This window comes from Cyprinodon tularosa, unplaced genomic scaffold (assembly GCF_016077235.1).
Source record: "Cyprinodon tularosa strain WSP-4 unplaced genomic scaffold, ASM1607723v1 ctg26, whole genome shotgun sequence".
NCBI lineage: Eukaryota > Metazoa > Chordata > Actinopteri > Cyprinodontiformes > Cyprinodontidae > Cyprinodon > Cyprinodon tularosa.
In genome coordinates this window covers 3,563,187-3,588,224 of record NW_024038961.1, presented here as the reverse complement: position 1 = coordinate 3,588,224, position 25,038 = coordinate 3,563,187, and the positions used below count along the sequence as shown (strand labels likewise).

Here is a 25,038-nt window from a genome sequence, read left to right as displayed (position 1 = left end):
TTTAACAGTGGCCTTTAGCTGCTCTGCATTGTTGGGTCTGGAGTCCCTTTTCTTTCTCTTCACAATTCTCTATAAATCCTGTGAGGTGTTGGTCAAGCATGATGCTACTTTGGTCATAAAGACAGGCAATAGTGCATTTTAAAACATGGACAAGTGTTAAAAGCATGGAAATATAATGGTTTGAAGGAAACGGAAGCATGATGGGCTACAAAGAACTTGATAAAAACAAAGCGGAGCAACGGCAGCCAGTGAGGTTTTCCACATCACCACTGACTGTGAGAACTTCACACTGGACTTGAACAATGTGCAACTGCACTCTTTTTTCAGACTTTCTGACTCTTATTTTTGCAAATAAAATGTACACATTCCATCCATTGGGAGAGGTTAGCGTACATTTCTTGCTGCAAGATATCTGGTTTGAATCCAATAGGCCCTTCAGGGTCCCTGAGCGAGACCCTTGGTCCCACAATGGTCCCCAAGCGTTGCACTATGGCAACTAACCGCTCCCTTTGGGATGGGTAAAATGCAGACAAATTTTGCTTATGTGAAACAAAAACAAAAAATAATAATAAAAAAAAAGTTAATGGCCTTAAAAGAGGATTTTGAACCACAGAGGAACAGTCCGCTAATTTATGCCCATACACAGATGAATCCTATGCATGGGCTACAAGCCTCTCTCTCCTTAGTCTAAGAGAGGCTTGTAGCCCATGCATAGGATTTATCTGTGCACATTGGCTCTTGGTGCGCAGAGTCCAGTTACAATCCACTCTTTGTGAAGCTCTACCAGATTTAACCTAAATGGAATTTGCTTTACAGTCCTCTCAAAGCTGCAACACTGAAGCCATCTTATTTCTTATTAGTCCTAAAAAGATCATCAAAAATTCAGCTCTTGTCTCTGACTGTGTGGTATCGTAAAACAAGGCATGTCCTGTGGTCATCTATGGTGACTCTTGAGGCATAGACTCTACCCTGGATGAGTGTTGCTTCACAGTCATCTTAAAGGGGAACACCGTTTTTTTACATTGGGCCCTTGATTTTACATTATTACATCATGTTCTACTCACCCATTTGAGTTTTGTGTAATTTGGAGCTGTTCTGAAAATATTTGGTTAGGTTATATCCAAGTAACATCTTCCTTTGGGCAACGCCGGCTACCATTCCTTCATCCTGTCCGCTGAACTGCTGCTAGTTTTACTCACGTGCCTGGAAGATGTCTAGTGCTACTACCACAGATGATCTCCCTCTCTAAATGGAATTGAACGATTCAGATTAGCTAGCCAAATGAATAGAAGGGGTAGAGCGTAGCCGCCTGTGGTCTGGGCTGCCTGTCACAACTCCAGTCCAGCACGCGGATGACATCATACACACTGTGCTTTGTTTTTAAAAAATATAAAAAATATAACCGCGGACGTCTGGGAGACAGTGATTTGCCTACATGTTATGAATGCTGGCATACCATAAAGAACACTTTATCGACAGTTTAGTTTGTGCCTTCAAGTCGTTGCCCATAGGAAGACGTTACTTGGATATAACCTAACGGAATATCTTCAGAAAGGCTCATATGGGTGAGTAGAACATGATGTAATAACGCAAAATCAAGGGCCCAATGTAAAAAAAACAACAACATTCCCCTTTAATCTCAGGCTATTGCTATCCCTGTTTCTTGTGCAAATTTCTTCCTACTACACTTGAATGCAGCAATAGTTGTCATTTTAAAGGAATTTAATTGTGAAATATCAAATACAAAACATTAGCATATTAGGAAAAACAAGTGTAGCTCTAGAAATGTCTAAAATACGCATTAAAATTTCAGCAAAGTTCAGTCACAATCGTTCCTATGCAGTTATATTCTAACTTCCTGAGATGCACCTAAAAACTTTTTATTGTTCATGTATTCAAATTGTCATCAAATAGTAGTGTTGCTTTCCCTTGAAATGTAAATGTCACTTGTGTTTATTGTTAGAGGGGAGTTGGATCCATGGCTACAGCCGTTTGAAACAGTAGGGACAGGTGCTGAGGGACACGGGGACACGGTCGGCTTTTTCCTCCTCCTCAACCCCACACTGCATTTCTAAATGTATGACTGTGACACACAAAGGGACTTGTGGTTATGACACAAACATGATATTATATGGAGCATGGTGCCCTGTAGCAGGATCACCTGTCTTAGGGCCTCTGAAGAATGCAGGAAGAGGTGCCTCCCCAACACAGCGCTGTTGGCCGCACCATATCAGTTGGTCGCCAAAAAGGGCTTATCTATGTAGAGGTTACTCAGAGTGCTGTTTTCTTTTGTTCCATCCAAGTGCTTTGCAAAAATAGAGAAGGTCTTCACAGTTTCTAATTATTTCACAACTAAAAATTGAAATATTTGGTATTTAAAACAAAGAAAATCATCCAGACTCCACCAGGGTATAGAGGCCTTTAGTTTCAGTCCTCCAGGTTCAGTGTCCTTCACCTTTCAGGTGCGTCTCTGCTTCCACACACCTCAGTCAATCCAAATATGTCAAATAATGATTGCCATAGGTGCTATTTGAATAGTGCTGACGGTTAGAAAGGAGCTAGGACAAAGAAGCAGGATGCTTCCTAAAACCAATGCTGTTAAAAAATATATTTTTATTTGAGAGGTACTTTGCACGACACATGCTAATTTCCTCACCTTCATATGTTTTGGGTTTTATACCAGCCAACTTAAGCCATTCACTGTGTTCCTGTACGTTTTTGTAGTTCTTTTCCAGACGGTTGTAGTACCGATTTGACCAACATCACTTGTTCATGTCCACTGTTCAGATTTAGCACTGCAGAGCAAAGCTCCTTTCCGACCCTGGATAGAGTTCTTATTGTCGACCCTGCGATAGGTGAGGGGATAGGAGCTACAATCTGATGTATTAGGATTCAGCCAAGTTTTTCAGGGTCCTGCTAATGCTGCTGATTATTCGACTCAGTTGTGCTGAAGCAGAAACCACGTTTTAAGGAGGAATTATTACAGGACAATTTGCTCCACAAAAATCTGTCCTTTATTAAAAATGGAAAAAGAAATCCATATAATATATAGTCCCATTTTCACTAACAAGCTTTTATAAGGACACATTAAAAAATTGGAGCTAGGCCACTTAAATTAGACCTAAGTTGATGTTTTTGTCATAAAAATTAAACTGTGTTGTAGAAAGGTTTTATAGGAACGTTTTAGATCCACGTTTCATCTGTTATAAGGGTCTAGTCCAACATGGTGCCCGCGGGCACCAAGGGGCCCTCAAGGACCACAAGGGGTGCCCTTAGAGTCTTCTGAAAATAGAACAACTCAACAGTGAGCTACGTTTGAAATTTCACTGTATTCTGTTGCTCTTCTGTTTTTAATAGGGTTATAGAACATTTCATCATTTAATCATATATGGCATTTAAGCATTTATAGAGATTTCAAAATGAAAATGTCAAAAAGAAAATTATAAATTTAAAGAAACGATAAATATATGTTTATAATGAATGAAGTTTAGGTGAACGTTGACCCTTGCCATTCATAGGTCAGTATTGGTAGCCCTTCCTGTGACTCAGTGCCCCTGAATTAGCCCTCAGCTGTAAAAAGGTTGGTGACCGCTGCTCTAGTCAAAGCCCAGACCTGAATCCAATTGAGAATTCTAGGCAATCTTTGATTTTTGCAATGCTCGTCATTCAATATGACTGAGGCAAAAGCAATCGGGCAAAAACTATCTCTCTAGATGTTCAAGCTGGTAGAAACACACTTCAACTGGGCAGCAGTCGTAATTACAGAAAAACTGAGTTCTCCTCTTTTGTGGTATTTCCACTTTATCGTGAAGTTAAATAAATACTTTCAGAAAATTTGTTGGAAGAAACAGTAATTTCCTTCCCTTAAAAGAGAACAACTTAAATTTTGAAAATGCTCACTGAATATAAGAACTTCCTTTAAGTTAGTTTTTCTGCCTGCATTTAACAGAGCATGGATACCTTCCTCGATTATTCTACATCACCAGCAGAAGCAGGTTGGCCTCGATAAACATGCGTGATCGTGTCAATTGTTGTGCAGCAGTTTATGGAACATGGACTCCCTGGAATGACGTGTGGGAATGCAGCTGGAGTGTTTCACATGCAAGAAACCTACACATTATCCCAGGGACTACCTTGAACATCCTTACATAACACATCACTTATCTCAGGCTTGTTTTTTTAGTTTAGGCTGATGGAATCGTTCTCGACTTGGAAATTGAATCAGGTGCTGACAGCTCCACCACAGTGCGTTAATGGAGGCTCTACATACGCTTTAGTGTATGACGAATCAGTCAGGCAGCTTTAAATGACTAACAGGATTCAAAATGGTAACCCATGGAACTTTACAGCTTAATTTGACTGAGTTGTTTTTTTTAAACATATAAAATCAAAAGCATTTACGTATCATTTATGTACTGTTGTTGACCCAAGTACTACACACACAAAATAAACAATTAATTATCATTCAAACATAAAAAATAAAGTAACACTAAGCAAAGTGGAGGAAAAGAACTCTTAAGCTTTATTAAATGCCAGAAAGTACAAATATGTTTTAAGAAGATATTTAAAAAACACTAAGAGTTGAAGTATGTCTAATATGCAACTGAAAAGGAAAATTACCTGACCTGATTAATAATCAATGATCTCACAATGGAGAAATTAACTTCTGCATCTTAACCAATCCCCTTGGGGAGCAGTGGGCTGCCACTGTGCGGCGCCTAGGTAGCAATCGGGGGTCAATGGTCCTGCTCAGGGAGCCCCAGTGCAGGCTGTGGGTATTGAACCAGGTACATGCACCCTTCACAGAACACAAACACACTGCTCTAACCACTAGGCCACCACTGCCATGAATGGATATTAGATCTAATAGATATATAGGCCACATAAGGGTTCAAGTGATCAGACAAATTTAGGTCCTTACAGGTCAAAGATAAAACTTTAAAATCAATTCTAAAACAATTAGGAGACCAGTAAAGAGTAGGAAGTACTGGTAAAAAAAAGCGTTCAAGATTTTTTGTTCCTGTTAAGAGACGAGCTGAACCGTTCTGCACCAGCTTCAGTCCTGAGAGGCTGGATTGGCTTACACCGACATACAAAGAATTGCAGCTATGAAGTTGGGAGCTAATAAGGGGACTGGCGGCCTAGTGGGTAGGGCATTGCATTTGGAATGCACAGGTTCTAAGTTTAAGCCCCACTTCCATGGATTGACACTCTGGGCCCCTGAGCAAGGCCCTTAACCCCACTCTGCTCCCCGGGCACCACACAGTGGCAGCCCACTGCTTCTAAAGAAGGTGGGTTAAATGCAGAGAGTTCATTTTGTTGCTCTTTACCTGTGACAGTGTAGTGACAGTGACAAAAAAAGCTGAAAAATATAATAATAATAAAAATGTTACTCACCCTATCAAAATTATAGAAATATAAAAACAGTTTCACTTTGGTTTAAAGTCTCAATTCAAAAAATTATCTTATTACAAGTTAACTAATTATTCTCTAGATAAAGATGGGAAACAAAAAATTACTCCAAGATATTTCATATTTTTCCACAGTGGTTGATGTGAAAAAGAATATTTGTCCTTTAACCGGAAATAAATCTGAGAATCATCCTCATGAGTGAAAATAAATATTACATATTCTAAAAAAAAAAAGGAACCTAAAGGAAGCATATGAATAGAAATTTAGATTGATCCAATAATGGATCCTTGAACTTCACATGTGATGGGAGCAGACAGGAAACTGCTATCTGACAAATAATCACAGAACCAATGCAGTGGAGAGCAAAACACTGTGTTCATCTGCATCAAAGGTGCTGTCAGATCTAAAAGGACATCTGTAGCTAATCGAAGATCATTAAATACCTTTAAAAGCTCAGTTTCAGTGCTGTTAATGATTTTTGTCTTGACCCCACCTTTTTTTTATTTTTTTTTATCTATTGCTTTAACTGCAAATATTATTGATCAAGAGATCAACACACATCTAGCTCACTTGATCCCGATCAAGGGTAGCCGACAGGAATAAGCTTGTGTTTCATTACGCCTTAAGGTAGTAATAATAATAATATTAAAAAAACATCTAAATATGATTCATTTCTATTTATTGTATTGGATTAGCAATAAGAGCTGACTTTGTTAAAATTCTTAGAACTTTCTTTATGGAATACATGCTCTCAGATTAAAAGGTAGGATTTTTTTTAAGTTTCTTTGATTACTATGATACTGCAATAAAATATGACTGAATTTATCCATCCATCTTGAGGGGCGCTGGTGCCTATCTCCAGCTGTCAATGGATGAGATAATTAAATGATTTATATGATTTATTTATGATTTATTTATGATTTATTTATAATTATGAATTTAATAATATGTTATTTAGTATAAAGATGTTATACTAAATAACATCTATAAATGTCTTTCTAGATGTCATTGCTTTTAGCCCCTATAATTTGTTGGAGTTGCTTTAGCATTGTTCATGCTGTATTGATTTGGGATTAAATTATGTATCAAGACTGCATTATTCTTAATACACAAGGTTGAAGGAATAACATTAATTCTGTTTAAACATTAATATTTTGATTGTAATGTGAAAAGCCAGCATTTTTGACTGCCCTTTTGGTCTTTAAATAAAAATAGGAATCCAAGTTTCATTTAGAGGAGCAATTATGGTTGGAATGATGGATCCAAAAAAAATCCCATACACCTAAATAAGTCAATAACAAAAGGGAAAGTTGCTGATGGACAGAGTGGCCCCAACATTATCAATCATGGTTTCATCATAAAGTCCTTCACACTCCAAACAATAACCTGCTTCTGCATCCAGTAATAAATGCTCAGATGTGGGAGGAGCTTAAAGCTGAAAATCGGGATGCTGACTTCAGAAAAATCCAACAGTAAAATAATAAGAATGAGCTTCCAATCTCTTTAACAGAGATTAAGCATCACACATCAACAGTAGAGAACAGCCATACGCCCACTTCTACACTTTCTGTTCTCCTTCTTAGCTTATTCTCTCACTGCAGAGTAAAGTGGAGCTCCAGGGGTCCACATTCACTCATTGTATCTATGAGAAGCAGATCAGTTCTACATGTTAAATACAGCCCAAATTCACCCCTACCGCCCTCTTTCACTTCCGCTGTGCACTCTGACGCTTATCTACCCCAGTTAATGTCTTTCCCAGACTGCTGTTCTTGTTTGTCTTTGTTTAATCTCCTCTGTCTGGCTTTCATGTTCCAGTCGTTTTTTAACATGGAACTTACAAAACGAGGAGAGCATAGTGACACAGGGAAAAAGGAGGAGTGCAGGCAGGGGCAGATGAATTGTTAGTAAAGGACCTGTCATGCAGTGTGGATGTTGTGATAAAGTCTGATTGAAGAGAGATCAAAATGATGTTGTCAAACCGTGCTGCGTTTGGGGACGGAAACCCAGGGCGTGCTGCTCACTCTGAACATCACGTACACACTGCAGACGACTGCTGTTCAATCTAGCAATCTGCTGTTCAGAAATGGGAATATGCGAGTGTGAACAACAACAACCATAGACTGGGTCAGGAAATGACAGCTTGCTTGGCCTTGGGGCTCACTCACTGGCCCATTCATAGCCAGTCAAAAGACTCTTTGTATTTACTACCAGTTTTAGGAATGATGGTTTGGGCTACGAAGGGCCTCGAAGGATTTCTATACTGGCAAACTTTTCCCGCCTGTTGAATTGTATAGTAAAAACTCCCTCACTTCCATATTTAAAAATCTGGTAGAAAAACCCCAACAAAGTTATAAATAGGCTGCAAAAAACAGGAAGCAAAAATAAATATTAGATAACCGTACAGCTGTCTAAGCTTTCAGACATGTCAACCTGCCCGCTAAGCAAAGCATTGATTAATCTTTAAACTATTTTAATATGCTACAACTATGAACTTTATTTTGATAGATCAACACAAAGTAGTGCATGAAGAAAGACTAAAATCGAAATAATAAATATCAATTAAATGTTTTAAGTGTTTTGGACCCTGGACTCAGTGCAGGAAGTGGGATAGAAAATGATCCTAACTAAATTAACATCTCTGTTGGATAATGTCTACCACCCCATGCATGAAGCTGCTGCTGAACTGGAAAGCTCCTTCAGTGACACACTGCTGCACCCTAAATGCACAAGGAAGCGTTATCACAGATCCTTCCTCCCAGCAGCTGTAAGACTTTATAAACATGACTGTTCTCAACAACCTCAATAAGTTTTTACATTCATGCTGACTTTGCATAGTTTCTGTCTTGGTCAGTTAAATAACATGCTGCTGTCTTTTTGCACATCTCTGATGTTGCTGCTATTTTTCACATATTCATTACTGTAAAAATGTCCACAGCTGTTTATTTATTAATCACTCTCCAGATACAGAGCATTTATATTGTAAAAACTATACTCCTTATATCTATATCTATTTATATCTAGATTTATTTTTTAACTCTGTTACTTATTCAGTTATTTTTATACACTTTCTAAGGTCCACATTGTGTGGCCACTTCTGCTACAACTTTATACTGCTGTAACACCACAATTTCCCCATTGTGAGACAATAAGGGATTTTATATTCTATTCTATTTTAATTCAGTCCCCTTTACTCTAACATAGAAATCAAGCGCTACCCATTCGCTTCAGAGGTCCTGTAAAAAGCAAAAAGGTTCACCTGTGAGTAAAATCATCTAATCAGTTGTTGAGAAATTTAAAGTGGAATTAGATTATAAAAATGCATCCTGAGTTTAAAACATCTAACTCTTCAAACTATTCTTAGTCGTCCACTAAAACAAAAAACCCAGAGATCCACAACTAGGATGAGAATCAGAAGCTCACAGAATCAAGAGAGAAAATTGTTGTCGAGGAAAAGAAAAGTATAAAACGTCCCATTTGCAGGTTTCCACAAATTATACAGGGGAGACATTGAACATATAGATAAATAGCCTTTTGTTAGATGAGCTGGAAATAAAAATGTATCCTTCATAATAAATGCTTGGTTTGGTGGAAAAATTAGAACGCCACATAACCAGGATCATCCAGGAAGATCTGTTAGGCTGCTAAGGACAGGGCCAGAGGTGGATCTTCTAGAATGACAAAAAGCTCAAATGGACACATAGAGCTACAATAAAACAGGTCAATCCTTTGGGGAATCTGTGGAAAGAAGAACACTATTGATAATGAAATAAAACTGATATGTGGAACAGCTTAGGCTGAGTTTGTGCATTCTGTATCACTGAGAGGCAGAAGAAGAGGTGGAAACAGAAAAAGTCCCAAAGGTTTTAAGGTTTCCTTTAAGACCTTATTCATTTCTACATTTTTTTTTTCAGATAGCTTTAATTTTCTGAGTAAATGTGCATTAAAGAGGATATTATGATAATATTCAGCTCTCGGTAAGCATGTACTGTCTGCAGTGCTTCAAAAGAAAACAAATGCTGGCACATAAGAGATTAATGGATGCTTTCTAACTGACATGAATTCTTTTTTCTAAGGTTTTTCTGCACATCAGCTGCAGATAGCGAAAACTTAAATTCTTCATGTGAAATTATTAAATGGTTCCATTATTGTTTTATGGTGATTAAAAATAAATCTACTTAAGCTTCAGAGGAAAAAATAAAAGCAAAGACCACCTGAGGAAAAGTCTCCTGCTGTTATGGGCCTGTTTCAAAGCTCAGGGAGAAACCTGCTGGTGTGAAGGCCCAATCACAAGGTCTAAACCGCAGCCAGAGCATTCAGGAAAACCAGGTCATATGGCTAAAAGCTGCCTTGATCTGACCAGGTGGGCAGGCCCAGAAAAATACCAGACAATCCCTTTCACGCCTGACTTAAGCACAAATGTTCTCACAATCTCTGTTCTAGTTGTTATACTGAGCCGAGCAGAAGTCGCTCTCATTAATGCTGTTATTGTTCAGCATTTTAAGTCGATTAGGAACGGGCCACCCTGTACAAGAAAGGCCTACCTGTGTGTTAAACTACAATTATTATCCCAGAAATCTACAAAACTGACTGCATAAATAATGAAAACAAGTTTTGAACTGGTTTTAATTTTCATTGGTTTTCACTGCTTATCCTATACTGACAGTGACCTTACTGACATGATTAACATTCATCTCTGCCTGCTCAATTACATAAGAAATTATTATTGCATTTCAGATTTTAGTTAAATACAAAATGCAGTGTCTCACAAAAGCTCAACAGCATAATAACCCGTGACTCTGTTGTGCCACTTTTCACCTTCTCCTGTAATAAGATTAGCTCTGTTTATATGGGCTGAACTGGTTTTGGGGAAACATGAGTAGATGCAGTAATTTAGCTTCAGCAATGTGGTTCATTCAGTAGCTTGTCTATAAATTTGCTTCAGATGTGTATGCATGCAGTTAGATCAGTGCTGCCCTCCGGTGGCCACTAAGGAATACAACAATGTAACTAAGAGCAGCTTTGAATTTATTTTTGTGCAACATTCTTAAGTTTTTAACAAGCTCTTTCACATAATGAAAAATATCCCTAATCCAGTTTCATATTACACAACCAGTGGAAAAATATTGCCATTATACCATACAGTTGTTCAGCACATGGACACTTATAATGACCAAAAGGGTCCTTATAAGTGCCTTGTAAGTAACTGCATGGTGTAAATTGCAGCTGGAGTCAAGCCACTTCTAGCAGTGAAATTCAGGACCATAGGAAACCTCTGAAATGCAGAAATCATCATCAATGTCTTTCAGAGGCTAAAGAGAAAAGAAAAAAAATGGCTTGTTGTTCAGTGATCTATAACGTAGTCTTCACATTCACCTCCTGCATGTTTTAGATGCATCTGTGCTCCACTAATTCTAAACGGTTCAGATACAAACATCTCACTATCTACAGTCCATATTCTTCAAAGCTCTCCAACTGATCTAAATACAGAAGTAAAGGTCAAAGATTCAAACTCAAACCAGCAACAAAAACATTTACACAACTTTTTTTATTGTTTTTTTTTGTTTCTCAACAGAATTGTTTTACAAAAAATTTAAAATAAAAAAAAAGTTGTACCTAGCTATTGCATGTCATGCTGGCAATTTAATCTACATGCAAAAATACAAGGATAAGAACACTGATAATGATACTGTACAGACAATGACGGGAGTTATAAGAGAAAAATGTGAAACTATTGATTTGCCCCAGTTGGAGGCATGTGTCTGTAGATGAGACATCGACCAGAGCAGAGCACTAATGAGGGAAAAACCTCCTGGAAAAGTGGACAGTGTAAACGTGAAGAAGGCAGGATGGAGGTTACCTACTCTACAGACCAGAGGACAGATGTGGGGGGCTTTAATCACGATAACAAACACTCACCTGGGCATACAAAGACTACTAGCCTGTACAGTTTGAAGCCCTTACACAATAAAGCCATGCTTCATCGATGGACAGATAAAACAGAATAGATCAAACCTTATCTGAGGTATATGGCTTCAGAGGGGAAATGAGGCTAACTAAACAAAAATATGTTACAAACTCAGTTCATTTCCACATGGGGGTGAAAAAAAACACAAAGGTTCTCCCGTTTCCTTTAAAATTGGGATTTGATGGTAGGGAAAATGAAGCTGCTGCATGGTTTCTGTTTGCACAATGCATGGATGCATGATTTTGTTTACACTACCTGTCCTGCTTAGCTGCTTTTCCCACTCGGAAATCTCTCCCTGACCTTTTGTTAACCTTAGGAGGACAAGAGTGGGCTAATTAAGGGGATAAAATGTATAATCATTCAATTCCTTCATTCAAGAAGATACAGAAACCAGGCAGACACCTTCAGGGTTCGTATTTACAGATTTGCTTGTGTGTTTTTCCCCCATCAGAGATAAAGTACAAAAAGAAAACTCATAAGAGACTGAATCAAATGACACTTGATAGGAGTCTGACAGCGTCCCTTTGGCTTTCAATTCAGTGAACTACATTTTCTGGAAAATATGAGCTTTGTTGCAAGTTCCTCGGGTCCCTTATTTCAAATCTGTGGTCGTCCCTCGGTAAGTAGATTATATCTGTTGGCGTCAGTCTGGCTGGTGTGGGCGTCATGTTGTCGAGCAGGGGTTCCAGGTGGGGCTCAGTCGGTGCTGACCTGTGTGACCTGTGCATCGGTTGTCTGGTTGGTGGACTGGATGAACATGGGCTGGGTCAGTTCCTGTCCCGCCGGCATCGTCACCTGTTGTATCTGATAGAGCTGCTGTTAAAGGGAACAAGGCAGACATTTCAGACTCTCCACAAAGGAAGCTTTCAACATCATGAATAATATGACTTTAATACCATCCTATCAGTGATTTTAACAACTTTCCGATTTACAATTCTATACTTTTCCCAAATTTTTTTCTTCTTCTTTACCTTATAAAATAATCACCTGATTGTTTTTCTCCTTCACAAATTATACACATGAAAGTAAATGGTTTATAATTTCTATTAACTTAAAATCAAATCCAATCCTCTACCATACTTTAGAAGATCGTCCTCCATCTAAATTATCCTTTCTTCAGATAATTTATTGACTTATTAGTGTTCATTTGTCAAATACAGCTAAAATATAAAATCATCTCAAGCTTGAGTGGTTATATAGATGTGTTACCTGTCCATCAGTGAACTGGTTGAATTGCTGCTGCCCTTGCTGCACCTCAGTCTGTGTGATCTAAAAGAAAAACATCAGATAATGTTGATAAATTCAGTTAGCTTCACTTTTGTCACACACCTTTCCTGTGTATAGTTAAACAAAGAGGTCTACAAACGGATGTCACATTGTTTTTAGGCATTTGTTGGTGCAGATAAACCAAAGGTATGGATTCATTTAAACTCAGAACGGTTGTAAATTATTGTGCTTAAAATTAAACAAAGACTCACATATATGCATTAATATGAATTTATCTCAATGTTCTAATCTAATGTTTGAGTAAATGTCCCTTTGCAAGTTGAGAAACCAACTGCTTTAAAGGTATTGTGGAGGATTTTTTAAAAGACCCCCTTATAGAAAATGCGTGTGCGAGAGCATACATGTGCCCATTTCTCCTCGTGCACGCCATGTTTAAAATGTGCTGTGCTGTTTAAAATGAGCTGTTCTCATTTCCTAGTTCCTGACATATACTGTATCTAATTTAGCATAGCATAGATCTTCACAGGTTGCAGGAAGCTTGACAATACGCTGCTTTTTTGTTCTAAAACTACTTTCAGTCTGTATTTGCGATCATTTTCCTCTTGAAACACACAAAGTCCGAACCATCTACCACCATTATGCAAAACTTTTATATTGTGCACACATTTCTTGTTTTTAACATTTACTGATGTTACTAGTTAAGCGATTGGCATCCTCCGCTGTAAAAAGTTCAGTTGAAAGATCATGTCTCATTATGAAATCCATGTTAATAATGAGAAAAATGTAAAGGATCGATTAGAAGCATAAATGAGGCTGTGTGTGGTAAACCTTTTACCTGCTGAGTGTTTGCCAGAGTCTGAATCTGTCCTTGGACCACCTGCGCTCCAGAGACAGGCTGGGCTAGACGGATGTACTGTAACTGGCCTGTGTTCAACTGCACCTACAAAGCACAGCCAGAAGAGGGAGACATACCTCAGTTTAAGACAGAGGTCATTTAGACAGGAAGGACACAGCCATTTTCCCCATCCTGGATAAAGCAGAATGCTTCCCCTTCAGCTGTTAGAATAAATCAACAATGTTTTATTAGCTATCTTTTTTGGTGCAGCCTTTTACCGGGATTTGCTGAATCTCTCCTGTGTTGGTGATGATCTGCTGCATGACCTGCATGGTTTGGCCTTGTGCTTGAGCTGTCTGAGCTTGACCCTGGGCTGCAGCAGCTTGAACGATCTGCACCTGCTGTCCCTCACCCACCTGCATGGCGACGGGTGCGCTCTTTTGCAGAGAAGAGGAGAAAACAGAAAGAGAAACAAAAGCAGAAGCACATGTTACTGCAGGTAGCAAGCAATCTAATAATGCTAATTACCATACTATCTTCTAATTAAAAAAGTGAAAAATATGCTGGAGAATTCGTTGACATCCCAGGTAATAAGTGCTACCGTTCACCTGTGTCTGTAACAGTATTCTGTACAGGTCATCTGATCTCAGCCTGCACTCACCCCTACAGGCCTCGGTCAGACAACAGGACAGCCTCTTTGGGTTGCTGTTTTCCAAAAAGCCTCTACACATGTGACAATTGCACATATAAAGAGCATGTGTGTTTACCGTGATGGGTGTGCCTTGTGATTGCACCTGCACTTGCTGTAACTGCTGCATGGTGGCACCTTGCAACATCTGATGGCCGACAGAACAGAATGAGAAAATGAAAGGAGACACACAGTGAGAAGGGCAGCGACTGCAGCAACTCAACACAAAATGTAAGCATGGGTGGTGTGAATGCATCCAGCCGGAGGTTTTAGAGGGCAAAATAAAAGCAAAAATTTAAATCATTATGTTTAAGATATATTCTGAAAAGAGCAAAAAAGAAATCAGAACATAAATTAAAAAGTAAGGCAGGAAATGTGTCATATGGCAAGCAGAAAAAGCTTAGTGATTGGATATTTAAATAAAGGTCAGTGGAGTTTGAAAAAAATGAAAGCTAGAAATACAGATGCTTCTTTATTATATACAAGTTTAGACTTTTTGTCTATGAACAAGTTTTAAACCTGATTTTCCTTTGTAAATATCAAATTTAACAGCAGAGTCTGTTGCCATTACCCAAAAGTTTATGCAGAGTAAGAAAAAAAATAAAAAATCTTTTTAATATGCAGCAGCCCATGATAGGAAATAACCTAAAAATAGGAAACTAGTCTTACTGACAATTTTAAAGGACTTCTTGTTAAATTGGAGATAAGACATCTGGCTGCAAATTATTTGCCCAAAATAATTAGATTTAAAGGTATAGAGGACTATCTTTTATTTTTGGGTGGATCATCTAAATAAGTGTTCCTCCTAATTGTCAATCATTCTGGTGATATGTTTATCTAAGGCTGTCCTATATGCTCGTCCCGATAGCTATCTTATACTGCGCATGCGCACTTTCAGCCTCATATGTGTGGTGAGCTACGGTTTCAGACAGTAAGGCCTCAGAAGAGGCAGATATATCCTGGAATGCTTTGCGCAGAGAACACTGTTCTCTCCTCGCAAAGCATTACGGGATTTGCTGTCACAGCGGCCCGCTATCACTATAGGCTTTAAGTACCCTACAGTGGCAAATAGTAACAAAGATGGCGCAGGCCCCACGCGGTGGAGCAGGAGTTACGTGACAAATGGAGCAAAAAGCAGTGATCTGTCCGAATAGTCAGTTAACTGAGTTTGCTATTAAGTACACTATATAGTCCTCGCTGTATGTGGACACTGTAAGCTTGTATGAGCTATGAGAACAGCACATTTTAAACAAGGCGTGCACGAGGAGAGAGGGGCTTGTGAATGCTCTCGCACGCGCATTGTGTTTTAAAAGGAGAGGGCGGGTCTTTTAAAAAATCCTCCACAATACCTTTAAACCCAGATTATAAAAAAAAAAGAAAAAAAAAAGAGAGAGATTTTCATTCTCAAATAATAAATAAGTTTGTCCCCTTTGCAAATCCGGTGAATGAACACAAAGCTGTTCCAGAATCAATATAAAATAATGTTTATGAAGTTTCTTTATTTCCCTGTTCATAACATTTTCTGTTCCCAGACTTTGTGATTCAAGATGACTGAAAATAAAACTAATTTCATTTCAGCCAGCTGCAACGCGATCAGTGCTCATAATATGAATAGAATCATCTTTCGGAACACATTTTGCAAACATAACAGATACTGTAAGATATCTTCTTATCCAGCTTTCAGCTCTTCCCAACTTTCTACCTTTACAGTATTCCCAAACATCATGATTTTGATTCAGTAGAAAGATGACCAGTCTCCACATTTAAACCCTCATGGTTGTGGAAGCCATTACTGAGGGAGGTTAGCCACTTTCTGTAGCTATTTAATAGCTAAGAAAGAAGTCTGAAGGAACACAGCGATGTAGGATGCTGTTTAAAATTAAACTTCTTTCTGAAACAACAATGGAAAGTCTGAGCTTCAATCAGGAAGAAAATAAACAGGTTGGATGCTGGTAACCTTTAGAAAAGTCCCCCCAACCTAAATATTTGGCTTTGTTTTAAAATAATAAAGCATCTCATTGTATCTGCTCTCTCAATTACTGGTTGGTTGAAAAAATATTTCAATACTGGTACTTTGGCATTCTGTAATTCTTTTTCTTAAACATAACTCAGATTAATCATCTGAAACAAGTTAAAGTTTCACAAAAACCGGACAACAGGTTCTAACTGGTGCATCTTTTAACTACCTTTTCTTTTTAGATCGAATATATGAAAACCATTCTAAATCGATGCTTTACAGATTACTTTTCCTTTTGAATGAAAGACAAAGCAAATACCTTTTTTATTAATAATAATAAAAATATTGATAATTGAAGTTTATTGATCTCACATTGGGAAAATTTACGTCTGCATTTAACCCATCTCCGTGGGGAGCAGGGGGCTCCTTGGGGGCGCCCAGGGTGTAATCAGGGATTAAGGGTCTTGCTCAGAGAGCTAGAGTGGCAGTCTGTGGGAGTGGGGCTCGAACTCAGAACCTCAGGATTCCGAGGTCTATGCCCCAACCACTAGGCCGCCACTCCCCACATTATTTTAGAGCACCTATGAATGTCATTCCCATTGAACAATCCACTGAGTTTGCATGGGGTGAGTGTTGAAGTTTACTGCAGTAGCAGGGCCATGAGTCACACAAGGCCTAAGCTAGTATGACAGCTCGCTGAAGCCAGTCTGCTGAAGCAGCACAGCTATGCAACACGCAGACCAAACAAGAGAGAAAGAGCCCTAAGCAGAAAAAAAATGGCAGGGAATGAAAATATTAGACAAAGAAACAGAGGTAAGTAATAAATGATGTCGCCGGGTGACAAGGACACAATGAGGAGGGTGGTAGGGTGGCTTTTAGCTCGATATTAAAATAAATACTAACATACAGTTTTGGATGTATCTATGCAAGTCTTTCTACATGTCCTATGTATAAAGAAGTTATGAGGTGCAAAGTAAAAAGTGAGAAAAGCTGCTATTTCACTCACTCCTGCTGCTAAATGTGAACTAGAAGCTGGTTTATTATTCACCAGTTGTGCAGGATTATAGGGTGAAGCAAGGATACAGTGTTCTCTGTTAGAGCTTTGGCACGTATCTCCTTTTCTGCTGTTATTTTTTTACTTTTGGGAGAGATGTACTCTACTAAAGTATCAAGCCTTCTAAAATCAAGACCTTCACAGGGCCTTGCTAGAGTATTCATAGCCTTTGGACTTTACACATTTGATCAAGTGGAAACGGCACTTATTGGTGTATTTTATCAGGATTGTATGTGATGGACAAACAAAGTAAATAACAACTGGAAAGTGCTTTTGATTTCCCTAAGTCTCAAACCCCTAAATAAATCATATAAGTGAAAGATGTATTTTTAAAAAATGCATAGTAAAAACATTTTAATTCCCTTTTGGGCTAATAAAGTTTAACTCGATTAAACTGAGGGGGAAAAATTGTTTTAAAAAAAAAGCTATGATTCGTTTTGATTTTGCAAAAGATTTTTGAGACACAGCAAACATCTGGAAGATGATCTGTTCACACCAAACCAAACTGAGCTATTTGGCAAACCTGCAAAATAATATGTTTGTCTAAAAACTAACAGCCCATGTGACCCTGAACACACCATATGTCCAATGTGAAACATGGGAGTGGCAGTGTCATGCTTTGTTATTATGGTTTTTCAGCAGGGACAGGGAAGTTGAACATAGTAGGAGAGTAGATGAATACAGAACAATGCTAGAAGAAAACCTTCAAAAACCTGTTAGAGTTTGAACTCGGGCAAAGGTTAACCTTCTAGCAGCACTCTTGTCCTGCAAAGCTGGTTGAGATAACAATAAAACCTGCATCGTTTCAGCAAAAGGTTGCTACAAAAAACACAGACAGGAGGATTGAATTTAAATGTCTGTGATTATAGATTAGAGTGTTGGTTTGGGGTAAAAAAAAATGAAAATTATAAATACTTTTGCAATGACTGTTTATTATTTCAGACACAAAATCCACTCATAACATATGAGCAGATTTTATGGAGATATTTTATCGGAGGTGTCCCTCATGTCAACGGAACAATTAATTTAAATTAGGCAGTGATCTAGCTCTTGAGACGTGGACTTGAACGTACCTGTCCTTGCTGTGGCTGTGTGATTATAATCTGTCCAGGCTGGATGGTTGCAGCTGTCTGTGCACCGGCCTGCTGACCTTGCTGCGTGCCTTGCACCTGGACGGCTCCGGGCTGTTGGGCCAAGGTGAAGTAGTACTGCACCGACTCTGCAGGGGCTACTGACTGACGTATCTCCTCCTGTACAATTAATATGATAGTTATCAAATAAGGTCAGGAACAGTTCACCCTCTCTGCCGCTTGTTAAAGAGACACTGAACCGCAGCATCAGAAGCGGTTAAGGTTCTTGCCCACACGCTCATTTAAGACTTATTATTACATCAATCAATGATTAATAAATGCTGACCTGTACTTCCCTGTTTTATTAGAGAGTAATTAGCAGGGCTTCATCAGGTTGATGTTCCTCCACCCCCAGAAGTGTAAACATTCCTCTCCCAGCTCCATGACAACACAGCTGAGAGTGTAGGATGTTTACATGCCTGGAGACAGACACTAAAATTTAAATATCTCACTTTTCCATCTGGCACTGTAGGTTTCTACAGCACATCATTTGTCTTCTTATACATTAAATGTCTGCAGATCCTACAGTGAAATGATCTATGCAGCAAACAATGTATGTCTGTCACCTCTATTGGATTTATGGTTGGCCGTTTGTGGCAATAAGAAGCTGCAAACATCCGACTGAAAGCCCTTACTGTTAAAGCACACAAGCTTCCAGTCAAGGATGTTTACAGCACCGTGGTGCCGAGAGAAAAAGGTGAGATGGTCGGGCTCACCTGGATGAAAAGCCCGAGTGTGTTAAGAGAAAGTGAATGTGGTTGGCAAGGGTTGGCTGCATAGTATAACGTGTGAAACAATTGCAATCTTACCTTTGATGCTGTCATAAATTTAATCAGTTCTATACAACTACTAGGAAAAATCGATATCCTTCATTTTTACCCTTTTCACCCTGTTTATCATTTGTGCTGCTACTACTGTTTGTTTTCATTTTCTAGGTGTGGGTGAGAAAATGATTTTTTTTGCTGAAATGATGATTGTTCCTGAATGAAGAGGAATCAAAGTCACAGGTAATCAATCATTTCTCGACTGGAGAGTTTTAGCAGTGATGTAATATATTAATTTTGCTGATGACTTTTTTATGAATGGAAATTACAATTTGGAGGAGAAATCTCAGAGTTGTGGCTTGAACCCCATATAAAAAATGTTGGTAAGTAGGAGGTAAATCCTCAAGATACAAGTGGAAACAGTGACGTTTGTCTGTCTGTGAACTAAAGTTAGGGATGGATTTGAATATTTTTAGCAGTGTGTCCCTCATGCTAAAGAATAATCTATTACATTTTGGTGTTGATCCAGATCAGAATCTGAATACAGGATTTTTTAAAAAGATTCTCTATCATCTTGAGATAGGGATATTTGGTGGAGCAAGCAGTTCCCCACTAAACCAGAGGGTGGCAGCACTGACTATTTACAGCCTCAGCATCAGACTCAAAAGATTTGGTGGCATTTTGCTAAAGACAAAAACACAAGAAAAGGGAATGTTGTTGGTTTGTTTGCAGGATCAGTTGAAGACGTATGAGCAGATTTTATGTACATATTTTTTTTGGAGGCGTATCTAATGTCAAGGAACAATTAGTTTAAATTAGGCAATGATCCAGATCATGTGTGAAATCACAATTTGGGGCTAAATGTGCAGTTTGGCGGAGGTCAGTTGGGCTACTGCAGGCCTTGATGCTCAATTACAATTTTTTTGTGAAATCTGATTTTTTTGCATTGCCCTTCACATTTCCAAATATATGCGACTTGTATGTGATCTCCTGTGTGAACTGCATTCATAAAGCTTAAGTGTCCCGCATGCGCAGTAGAGGACCTAATGACGTCACAGGCCAGTGTGCTTCATGTTTACGGAAGTAAACATGGATGTAGCGCTGGAGCGCTCCTAGCGATCTTTCCAAACCTTAAAACCTGAATCTTTCCAAGATGGTTACACATAAATACTGCTCTCCGCATCATCGTCCACCATGGTGTTTGTTTTTCTTGCAGCTTCTGTGTAGCAAGAAGCAGAACAGTGATCTATGCCGGTTACTAATGACGTTCAGGTCGGATAAATGCGACCTGATTGTTCACACACAGGTCGCATTTGAAAAGATCAGATTCGTATCGGATTCAGGACCACATTGCCAAGTGGCCTGGGTTGGATTGGAAAAAATTGGATCTGTGTTGTTTAGACAGTCATGAAAAGATCAGATCCAGGTCGCATATGGGCAAAAGAATATTTCAAATTCAAATCTACCAGGGGTATGAATACTTATTTTCAGTATCACTGTTTTAGTCAGTCCAAAAGCTGCAAGAGCCTTTCATAACAAGAAGGTTTCTATTTTATTCAACATGTTGAGAAAGGTCTGTTCATTCTGGCTATAAGAGAAAGTGACTTTCAGGAGATTACATAAAAACTTCCTCAATTCATTTTTATATAAATTTCATATAGAACTGTAGAAAACTCTGCAATTAGTGGCAAGTATATTAGTATTTTTAGAAAGTCAGCTGGATTGAGCCTCCCTGCTGAAGATGCCTACCTGACATGGACGACGTCACCATGGAGGCTAAAGATTAATAGCAGAAACTGTTTGAAATATTTATTCATTGCCTTTCCATAATTTCTGATTCATGTCTCATATTGTGAGCCACAACAGGTAGTAGCCTTTTGGAAACACCATCTAACTATATAATCATCATACACTATTTTAAGAAAAAAATAAACTTCATCAACACTCATTTGTTTTAAAATAATAAAACTCTAAAGCAAATCCTTTCACTAACACTGTAAAGTCTCAATGTCTGCTTACGGCAAACTTTTTGAATGCAGTTATATCTTCCAAAAGTGTAGTTCTTAAGGATAAATGGGATGCAGTTCAAATCTGTATTGGCAAGTCAAGGCTTTAAAACATCCAGACCAATCTCCAGTATTTAGACTTTGTTCTCAAATGTACATTTTATTCACTAAATTAGCTCATATAGTCTGCAGAAATTTTCTCACAGAAACCTTTAACAGGACTTGGTGCAAACTTTTTTTGTTTATCTTCATATTTTTTTAAAATATGTAAGTTTTTCTTTAGCAGAGAGAGGAAAATCCCTTATTTATAAATAAATAAATAAATAAATAAAAGACAAACTACTGTGTTCCATGGTGTGTTTTTTCCCCAGCGGCCGTGTGTCCACAGTAACTCCTAAAGCAGGGTGTGTGTTCCTACCTGTCGTTTAGGGGGCTTTAGGTCGTCCCGGGGCACGATGTCAATCAGGAAGTCAAACTGGTCAAACTTTGTTATCGCCATAGCAATGTCATTCCTCTGTAAGAACAAGAGACACAGAAGGTCAAACTTAATTATCCTAAATCTCTATATGCGACCCTATATATAAACAAGCCTGTTAGTCTGAGTTCATCATTCCCAAAATAACATGTCAGTTTCCAGCAGGGGCTAAACAATCTCTTACTTTAATAACTGAGATAAAGGAATTAGAAACATGTTTGAACTAAAAATATTAACATTTATATACGAATGAATGGTTTTATATTTAATCTATATAAAAATATGAGAAAAGGTGCTACTTTTAAGCTTTGATTAGCATGTGTCTGCTCTCGTTTTAGCACACTAATATGGCAAAAAGGATGTACATTAGGTTTTGAAATTTTGATATAAGAACAATTAGAATTTCAGTATTCTATCACTTCTTGGAGCTTTTTCTCTAATAACTGTGCTAAAAGTTTACAAAAGACAAATGTGTAAGTAGTGCTAAAAAACATCAGTGAGATGACCGTTCTTATAGTGAATAAAGGCACACCGGTCTCCTGCCAGAAATGTGTCCGAGATAAGTGGGAACGAACAGGAATGACATTTTCCTCCCGGGCACATGCTCTGCTTCTATACACTTTCCGACATCTACAGCAGGGCGTTATCTCTGTGGAATTTTCCACAGGATATTGGCTGTCAGGACCCCCCCATTGTGGCCTTCCTTGTAATACAGGCTATTTATAGTGCCTTGATTAATATCTGGTAACATCAGGTCTCATCTACACTTGCTCTATTGATGAGTGTTGTTATGGTGACCCAGTTGGCGTGGCTACGCCACACACCAGGAATCTGCATATGCGTGAGTAAATGGAGGGCACTGAGTTTTCCTCAGTTAAGCTAATGAAAAATAACAGACTCATAAGGAGAACCCAGCTAAAGTCTAACAATCGCTGTAAAACTGTATTAACATGTATACAGGAATGGGCCGGTGTGACATTCTAGCTGTATGATAACCTCAAGCAAAAATATCACACTTTTACATTATTACAATGACATCTTTATATCTAAAATATTTGATTTAAAGAAGAAAATTAGAAAAAAAAAAAAAACTAAATGTTTGCTGAATTGTTGGCCGGTCTTGAAATTAATCTCTAAAGTCTAAGTAAACATTAATGGTCACTGAAAGGTTTTTTTTTCTGACCACAGGTGTCTTTGCACCCAAATTTCTCTCCCTTGCTGGCTCTTATTCACCTTCAGTTTTGAATTCATACTTATCATTTTTGTACCTACATAATTTCCAACATGAACAAACAAGTAACAGAAAGTTTGAAGCAAAGGCATTCAGCGTATTTACTTTTTGATCTAAAACTAGTCAAATACACAATCCAAAACACAGGAGGAAAGTTTTTATACTGATGTTTCAGAATTAAGGTAACATGTTCATTTTAGGATGACAAAGGTTTTTCTTGAACGGTTTTGCTGCCTCAACCAGGTTTCCCTCCAGGTTAATCCTGCAATTATCTCGATTCACATATTCCATCAACTTGGTGGCACTACCCTTTCCCTGTTGAAGAAAAGCATCCCCACAGCATGATGCTGCCACCTCCATGTTTCACACTGAGGCTTGTTGTTTAAACGTGTATCTTCTACCAGACATTGCATTTTCACTGTAGGCCAAGGAGTTTAGCTTTGCTCTCATTTTACCTTACAAATGGCTGACATAATGCCTTTTTTTCTAACACTTATTGGTATAAATCCATATTTGTGCAGTTCATGTACAATATTTGCCCTGTCAGCAGATTAAGCTGTGGATCTAAGATGTTCTAAGGAGTAAAAATAAACCTCCAGTTTAAGTGGAGGGCCATGTACTGGTAGGTTTGCAGCATTTCCATACTCTTAAAAGCCACCAATGTTCTCTAACAAACCTGTGAGGCCTTCATAGAATTGCTGAATTTATAATAAGATTAAACAACACATGGGTGGGCTATGTTAAGTAATTATGCAACCTCTGAAAGAAATCAGTCGTAATTGATTTATTGGAGGTTCCAGATGGACACAAAACAAATACACCGCATGTTTTAGATCTTTTAACTTTGAAAAATCATGCATAATTTTCCTATCACTTTGGTATTAATAATTTCTGCAAAAAATGGATATAATTCTAAAATGTGTTGGGAAAAAAACAACAATTTCTTATATTTACATTTATCTTTCTTATAATAAAAAATAAATGTTTAATCTACCAGGAATAAATAAATACATTGGAGTTCAGAGTTTCTTTATCTTTTTCAAGTTACCCATGTTTGCATTAAAGTGAGAAGCCCCAGGCTGATTTTGTAGGCATTCTAATATATATTTCTCCCCCTTTTGCAATCATGTTAAAAAGCGTTTGTAGGTTGGGACAGGAAAAATGGCCGCTGGAGGAAATAAGTTACCAACTCAGTTCAATATCACTGGAAGAAGGATAAATTGGTAAGAAGCTTATGACACAGACAAAGGTTATAAAGTAAGGTTAAAAACAAAAAATCATAGAGTAGTCAAAATTTTGGTTAGATTCTATTTATTAAACTTTAAAGGCTCTGGTTCTCAAACATCACTAAAGAGGAAGTGAAAAGGGGAAAGCTGATTTCTTGCCACTCAAATGTGCCACCGACCTGTAGTGTACGCCTCTTGTTGTCCTCGGTGTGGATCCACGCTCTCAGGGTGAGCTCTGTTATAAAGATCTGTGCAGCTTTGGCAAACAGGACCGGGGCTTCGGCGCTAATCATCTGTAGAGAGGACAGTGCCACACCTGAATAAACACACCTGTTCAAAGTAACATGAATAACCCTGACTTTAGGCTAAGATCTCAAATCTGCAGTTAATGAATTATATTAAAATATACAATTCTATCAAAGTCTGAAATGCTTTTTAAAGATAACTCATGGCAATATAACTATATTTATTGCACATGATTTAGTCAGTAAAATCAAATCGGCAGCAAAATAAAGTATAATGTGCGTCATGTGCTATATAAGCCCTGCATGAATGCAGTAAAAGCTGCTGTGTCAGAACAGACAGAAGGGTCTCTCCCAGATATGTTAGTGATCTGCTGATCTCTTAACTGCTTTAAGCTCTGCTTTGCTAAGAGGATAGGACAGCACTCTGGACAAGGCACATTTAAAGCACACGCATGTTTTCTAAGCTTTCTGCAGGAGACCAAAACCGGCTGTTATAGGAGAACAATCATACTTTTACCAGACATATTAAATATGGACAAAAATGTCATGAGATTATTAAAGTCTATTTTGGGGGAAATTTCCACCTTATCCATTAGAGCCACAGATTACCAAGGTAGATCTGACAATCAGGGAATAGTTTATATTCTGGTTTGTACTTCTTATAGGCACTAAAGGAGGTTTTTCGTTTTCATGTTGTATTGTTTATAGATTTAACATAGTCCATGTTCTTTTCCAGTTCGATCATGACAGGAACGCAGGGCTGGGCCTTTGTAGGAAAAGAAATCCTTGTGATAGCGTTGCTGAAAATTGTAGTGATGGTTTT

At 38.2% G+C, this 25,038-nt stretch overlaps 1 protein-coding gene across 8 annotated transcripts in view; it reads right to left on the bottom strand.

The window, feature by feature from the left end:
- Positions 1–11,533: 11,533 nt before the first annotated feature.
- nfyc (nuclear transcription factor Y, gamma) overlaps positions 11,534–25,038 on the bottom strand; it is a 30,765-nt gene continuing 17,260 nt past the window's right edge. For 6 of the 8 annotated variants that reach the window (XM_038288927.1, XM_038288930.1, XM_038288932.1 and 3 more), the window contains exons 4-11: positions 24,150–24,263; positions 21,457–21,552; positions 18,212–18,388; positions 14,207–14,275; positions 13,718–13,876; positions 13,440–13,544; positions 12,587–12,646; positions 11,534–12,193 (exon numbers count right to left, since the gene is read on the bottom strand). In XM_038288927.1, the coding sequence (XP_038144855.1) occupies positions 12,074–12,193; positions 12,587–12,646; positions 13,440–13,544; positions 13,718–13,876; positions 14,207–14,275; positions 18,212–18,388; positions 21,457–21,552; positions 24,150–24,263 (900 nt within the window). In that variant the 3' untranslated portion in view covers positions 11,534–12,073. The remainder of the gene's footprint in view (positions 12,194–12,586; positions 12,647–13,439; positions 13,545–13,717; positions 13,877–14,206; positions 14,276–18,211; positions 18,389–21,456; positions 21,553–24,149; positions 24,264–25,038) is intronic. The other 2 variants (XM_038288933.1, XM_038288934.1) reach the window with 1 other exon arrangement.